Below are 7,513 nucleotides of genomic sequence, written 5' to 3' on the forward strand. Positions count from 1 at the left end.
TGGATTTCATCTAAGATCCAGTCCTTAAGCTCTTAAACGTTTGGAACCCAAATTCTGTAGGAATACCTCGTTATTCCCTTATCATCTTTTTTGGTATTAATCTCTTCTCCAGTCATTGACTCTCTGCCTTCATTCATCACTTTTTCTTGGCGCAATATGATCTTTTTCGATAATTCGGGCTGTATTGCAATCTCAAACAGCGTTTCGGTACCGGCTCCGGTTACCTTCACTTCTATTTCCATTTTCTCAAAATCTTTTATCAACTCTCCCAAAGAAATTTTCATCTTGAGTCTCTCCTTTATACTAAGGGCATTAGCCACCATTTTGGCTTTCCCTGGATGATAAAGAATCTCATAATCGTTATCCTTGATTAGCTCTAACCACCTCCTCTGGCGCATGTTGAGCTCTTTCTCCGTGAAAGTGCACTAGAGCACTTATGGCTTGTGTAAATCTCGCACTTCTCTCCATACAAGTAGTGCCTCCAATCGTTTGGGCAAAACTATTGCCACGAGCCCAAGCTCATGGGTGGGGATATCGAATTTTATATTCCCTTAATTGTCTTGACGCGTACGCGATTACCTTGTTGTGTTGTATAAGAAGCACCCTAATTCCTTATGCGAAGCGTCGCTACACTTCACAAAATCTCATTTTCCATCCGGCAATGCCAACATAGGGGCCGTCACCAACCTTTGCTTCAGTTCTTAAAAGCTTTTCTCACATTTCTCTGTCCATTCAAACTTCTCAGTCTTACTAGTAAGCCGCGTTAAAGGGCTACTATCTTTACAAACTTGAACGAACCTTCGATAGTGACCGGCCAATCCTACCTCTGGTAGTTCCCCTAACCATGGTCATCAATTCCTCAGTGGTCCTTTATTCATTCGTGTTAGGATCCTCCACGGGATCCTCCTCAGCAACAATCCCTTCTAGGACAACATCCTCAACCGCTACATCCTCAATATGAACATCATCCGGTCCTGCGTTAGGACGCTCCATCGGATCCACAATCCGATCTCCAATTAGTAATAAAACATCATCGCGTTGTTGCTCCTCAACCTCAAGGTTCGGAGTCCCGCTACCATATACGATAACGAACTACGCCTCTATCATGATATTTATAAGGGTTCCCATAAGGGTTTTAACTGTCAGTACTACGTTAGGTAGCCCGACTATGAACTTGGCAAGAGTTCTTATTATCTTAACGTCATATCATCTCTGAGGTTTATAACGCTTAGCTCTGATACCATTTCTGTAACACCCCCAAATCCGGGGTCGGGGATCCGGGTTGTCACGAGTTCCATTTCCCTTAATAACACCCAATCTTAATAAACAATCAACTACTCTGTACTGTGACCCCACAATAAACACACACACCACAAGTTATAGTCTCAGAGATGAATATCCAAAAATAACACGAGTCATTTTATTCCAAAATTATATGCCATTACACCTTAAAAGGGTTTTTGAATAAATTTACATTTCTTTGCCATTATTACAATTGATAAAGATACATAAGTCTGGTACATCAAAAGTTGAAAGCCTAGCCTATTGGTAGTTCCTACCTCAACTACAGCGACATCAACGCCTATAGGAAACTGTGGAACGTTTCCTATCCGCTCGCGAATTGAGAGCTTGGTCCTGTTCATCTTGTCTATCTGATGTTGTGTGATGAAAGAAGAAAGCAAGGGTGAGCAACAAGCCCACCGAAATAATATGTATAATAATTAACAATATATGAGCATTCTCATAGTACTCATGAAAGTCTTGGTCAAGAAGAAATGAACCAAGCTGATATCTTAACGCGACCAAGTCGCAAAATATTCAGTATATATATACATATACTTTTCACAATCTTTGAAATCCTCTGACATGTATAATATACACAGAGTTCCAGTTTATAACTGTATAAAAATATCGTTGCAAGGTGATCTAATATATCTGACCTTGTCTCAACGTTTTCCTGAAACCTTTGTCATTCATAAGAATATCATTAACTAGATATAAGTTTAAAAGATGAAGTTACAAGATACTTCAATATACTTATCTCTTTTCCGAATACTACTTGAACTACCACCGTTCAATGTTTAAATAGTTCATCCCATAGATTAAGCTACGAGACAAAACTTGTATAGAATTAATCTTTAAAGTATCATCAAAATGAAATGAAGTTACGAGATACTTCATTTGATGCAAACATCATTTTGAAAACTTGACCCTGCCAACACTCAACAATCGCCCAACCGTAGCCTTTCTATCGAAGTCCTCTGGGTAGTGTTGCAGAAATATCCAATTGGATGATGAACTCATTACGGGAGTTTGTCGCGCCAGGAAGACCACTTACGATGATCAGTCGTAGTAGTGCAACCCCACCATTTTCTACATGTAGAGAAGAACCTGTCGGATTTACTTGTCAACCGAACACTGGACTCCTAAGGAATGTACCGTCTTAGCGGAACTTCCAGGCCATTTGGGCCAATATAATAAGGCTGGGCCGGCGCCACTCGACCACTTACGCCACTCCTAGTTCAGATGAAATCCATGACTCTGAAACGTAAAGCTCGTCCCCCCTTTCCCCAAGTAGAAACTTGTTGATACGACACCAAGAAGTCGTATCTAGTTGGAAAGGAAAACTCACCAATATTTCCCAGGCGATGCCTGTTAATGGATTAACTTGTTCCAAGAATTTTACTTCCCGAGTGTTGGTTAAGTAATCAAAAACTCTTTTATCAAAATAGCAACCTCGTTGCGAATATAAAACACACCACAGAGCTGGATCCCTCAGGTTTTGAGCGAATATTTAAATCCCCTTTGAAAGGAAGATCTTAAATATAAAATGAGTTTTGGGATGCGCTCTAACTTTTAAAATCATTTTGAAGACTCGCAAAACATTTTTAGGAATGTTTGGAGTGATGCTGATTTACTAAAATAAATCAGTCCCGATATATTAGGAAATATCTGAATATTATTATTTAAATAATATCCTCATAAAGAATAATCTTTATAAAAATAATTGAAGTAGAAGTTTAAAACTTATACTTGCAATGAATATTAAATAACCAAAGATATACTTATACGAAAGTACTATCTTTATTTGAATAATCAAAAGTGAGTTTGATTATCGACACATTATTCCTTAATAAAATAAAGAATAATAATTAATAAATAATCGGAGTCATAAGTCCTCGAATGAATATTCAAATAATAATAATCATTAATGAAATAAACGGAGTCATAAGCCCTCGAATGAATATTCAAAATAATATTCAATAATAAAATCAACGGAGTCATAAGCCCTCGAATGAATATTCAAAATAATATTCAATAATAAAATAAACGGGGTCATAAGCCCTCAAATGAATATTCAATAATAAAATCAACGGAGTCATAAGCCCTCGAATGAATATTCAAAATAATATTCAATAATAAAATAAACGGGGTCATAAGCCCTCGAATGAATATTCAAAATAATATTCATTAATAAAATATGGTTATCGAATAAACCTTATTTGATTCATAGTTTTAAAAATTATTCATATATATATATATATATATATCGTTGTGTTTGCCTTGACATCAGGCCAGAAAACAAGGCAGGCTGTTAAAAAGTCATCCTGCCTGTCTCAATGATGTGCTACACGCTATATATACAGAGAGAAATAATTTTTTTATAAATAAAAGAATCAGACCTTAGTTACAAAAAGAATTATTTTATAGGGATTTTGGGTTAGGGTCCATGTTTAAATGTTCTCCCTGCTTTGTTTGATTAAGCAACTCGGATATTTCGCTTTAGTCAAGGAGCAGAACTAGGTTTCTTATAAAATTTTGCTGGGTATTGTATCAAAAAACATGACTAATATGTGATGAATTTTAAGTTTTGGACCCATATATATATATATACAGGATATATCTTATATGTAAGAAAATTGCTATCTATTATGTGATATATTATTATTTTAAAAAAAATCATAGAAAAAATTGGAAAAACTTATCATTTTTCTTGATTAAGGACCTTTTTGTGTGCAACTTATAATTCAGCTTATGATTTATAAGTGGGTAACAACTTATCGATGACTATTTGTCAGCCTAACTTATAAGTTGAATGTTAGCAATGTGCCAATGACGTACTTTTTTTCAACTTATTATGTTTTTTTTTGTTTTTTTAAGTATTTTAGTTTTAAAATATATATTTGTAAATGTTAATCTAATATTAAATTCATGAATTAAGATAATTATATTTAAAAGTTATTTATTTTAGTTTATTTAAGTAAAAGAAATTCCAACTTATAAATAAAATTATCCAAACACTTACATAACTTATAAATATCTATCTATTTATCACTTATTAGTCACTTATTTATTTTAATTCAAAAATTAGTTATTTTAAAATTTTCCAAACATGCATTAACTTTTAAGGGCGAAAGGACTTGTATTACGTAACTTAAACTGTTTGTCTAACCTGTTAATATCAGTTTCTACAGTATGTCAAAAAATTTCTAGCATAATTGAATTAATTGTTATAAACTTAAATAGAAAATTTATTGTCATTTCAATGATATTTTTTTAAGAAAATAATTTAAATATTAATAAATATAAAAAGTGATCATAGTGTATAAAATAATTATGACATGCTAGTTTTGAAAAAAAAGCATAAATCACACATAAGCGATGATGACACCTTCTGGCGCTTAAGTGGTTTTCAAAGCAGACTATTAATCGAATTATAAATAATAAAAAAATATGTATATATTAAAAATAATAAATATTTTTTTGAATAAAAAAATAACATTCACGTATTATAATAAATCAATAAAATAATTATTCAGGGTCATAATCAACTTACTTAAAAAAATATATGTAGTATTTAAAAATATCAAATTACACCTTTTTTAAAATAAGATGTATCTTTTTCTAACTATTTCTAATCCCCGAACTTAATTGGCCAAAACCACTTAAGCGGTCAAATCCGCTGATTTCTACTTAGAGCCGTTTAAATCCGCTTAAATTTTATTAAACACTTAAATTCAATTATGTACTAATTTAAGCGCTTTTACCTTAAATCCCCGCTTAACCGTTGCTTTAAAGCCCTTTTTACAATACTAATTTATTTATTTATTAATTTAAATATCACCTAATAGAATAGTATAATTTAAGCACCTTTGTAATTTATTTATTTAAAGATTATAACTAACCAGAGAGATGGATGAGCTTATTAGTTCCCAAAACTGCAGAAATCGATCCAAAGTAGTACTAAATAATTACGTATAGCAGAAAAGCCACTGGACAAGATTAAATAGATGTAATTATTTAAATTAAAGATCTAACCTCCAAATAACTATGTCAAGTACTTCTTACGCATAGCAATAATAGCAGGATCCTGTTTTTCTGACGCAAGCAAGTCCAGTAACATGGTGGTGGTAGATGCATCTGCTAAGAAGCGACGGGCACGCATCTGATCTATGAGTACACTGGCTTCATTGTACTTCTTATTGTGAAAGCAACCACGAATAAGTGTGTTGTAGGTAACATCATCTGGCAAGCAATCATTGGCTTTCATTTCCACAAATAGTTTATTTGCTTCATTCAGTAAACCTTCTTCAATGTATCCTTGAATCATCGTAGTATATGTCTTGACATTTGGTCGCAAATTTTTCGAAGGGAGGCTCTCAAACATATTTTTTGCATTCTCAAAATTTCCATTTTTGCACAATCCGTTAATCAGGTTATTGTAGGTGTTAATATCGGGAGGTAGCCCATTGCATTGCATCAGATGAAAAAATGACATTGCGTCATCCATGTATCGGTTCTTAAAAAGTCCTTCCGACATGATATTGCATGTCACCATATTTATTTTAAGATCCTTATTCAGCATCATCTTCTCCTTAAAAAAAATTCGTGCTTCCAAATGCCTACCCATCAGAAAATAACCTTGCAATATAGTACTGTAAGTCTCAATAGTCGGTGACAATCGTTCACGAGGCAATTGTTGAAAGAGATCTATTGCCCTATCCACTTTCAACTTCTTGCAATAACCATTGATCAGGATATTATAGGTACAAATATTGGGCAATATTCCCCTTGTCTTCATGGTTTTGAGCAGAGCTAGTGCTTTATCAACTTCTCCGCGCAAGCAGTATCCATCCATGAGTGCACTATAAGTGACAACATCAGGATATTGGCCTCTTTGAATCATCCACTCTATCACATACTCTGCATCTTTAATCATTCCTTCTTTGCCATATGAATCAACCAATATATTGAAAGTATAAACATCTGGAGAGATGTTACGAATATTCATCTCTCTTAACAATCCATTGGTATCCTGCAATCGACTAAAGTCACATAAGCCTTGGATTAATGAGTTATATGTTATAACATTTGGTAGTATACCTTTCTTTGTCATTTGACGGAGGAGACCCAATGCTTGATCGACTAATCTACATTTACAAAAACAGTCAATGATTGTGTTATAGGTTACTGTATCAGGCTTGCAACCTTTCTTGTCCATATACTTGAACAACTTAACAGCCATAGAAGGATGACCTCTCTTGGAGAGGCCGTGAATGACGGTGTTATAGGTAACAACATCGGGTTGAATAATATTAAATCTGATGAGATTTGTAAACAAAAGCTGAGCCTCCACAGGCTTATCTTGAGAAATGAGACCCCTAATAAGAGTGTTATAGGTAAACAAATCAAGAAGAAAACCGCGTTTGATGATTGCAGCCAACAATGAAAAGGCATAATCAACACGATTCAAATGACAAAAACAGTTGATGACAATATTAAAGGTAAAAATATCAACAGGAATGTTTTTAACACACAAATCTCTAAAAAGGGAGACTGCTACAGCGTGGTGTTTCATTTTAACGAGGGCAGCTAACAACTGAGTAAAGTCAATTACAGAAGGTAGTGGTTTCGTAAGGAGCATTTTATCAAACAAAAAAAGAGGATCGTCGAGTTTATCGAAACCAGCCTTGGATTTCTGAAGAAGTAAATGTCGAAGTCGAGCACGAGTTGGATTAGAGGAATTATGAAAATTTGAAATGGGTTTAGAGGGATTGGGTTTAGGATTTGATGAGAAGTGAGAAATTGAGTAAAACTGAAATGATGCAAGAAAACGAGCATTACCTGAAGAATGTTGAAGCGGTCGACGGGAGTTTAATGTAAAGGAATCAGTGAAAGCCTTCATCATCAGCATTATAATCTTCCAATTTCTTCTTGAAATTCCCTACCAGCTATGTGGTAGTTTTTGAAATATAAACTGAGGGTCTGATAAGTGTCATATACAACTAGTCTCAGAGTTTTCGAATTCTTTCGAAAAGTTCGTTTTTTTTATTAACTGAATTTGAGAACATATATTTGAACTTTCCAAGTTCAAGTTTAAATTTGATAAAAAAACATTCATCAACAAGTTCTTAAAAAATAGGGTTTTATATCAAATTACTCACCGAACTCGTTAAAATGTATCAGGTAACTACTCAATCTCCACGGCGACTCATTTAAATCACTAAAATAT

General features: G+C 33.8%; 1 protein-coding gene across 1 annotated transcript; it reads right to left on the bottom strand.

The window, feature by feature from the left end:
* Nucleotides 1-5,133: 5,133 nt before the first annotated feature.
* Nucleotides 5,134-7,301, bottom strand: LOC141720541 (uncharacterized). Its single transcript, XM_074523010.1, has one exon. The coding sequence runs from the start codon at nt 7,193-7,195 to the stop codon at nt 5,330-5,332; it is 1,866 nt and encodes a 621-aa protein (XP_074379111.1). The 5' UTR covers nt 7,196-7,301; the 3' UTR covers nt 5,134-5,329.
* Between the last annotated feature and the right edge of the window lie 212 nt (nt 7,302-7,513).

Source organism: Apium graveolens, chromosome 1 (genome assembly GCF_009905375.1).
Source record: "Apium graveolens cultivar Ventura chromosome 1, ASM990537v1, whole genome shotgun sequence".
Lineage (NCBI taxonomy): Eukaryota > Viridiplantae > Streptophyta > Magnoliopsida > Apiales > Apiaceae > Apium > Apium graveolens.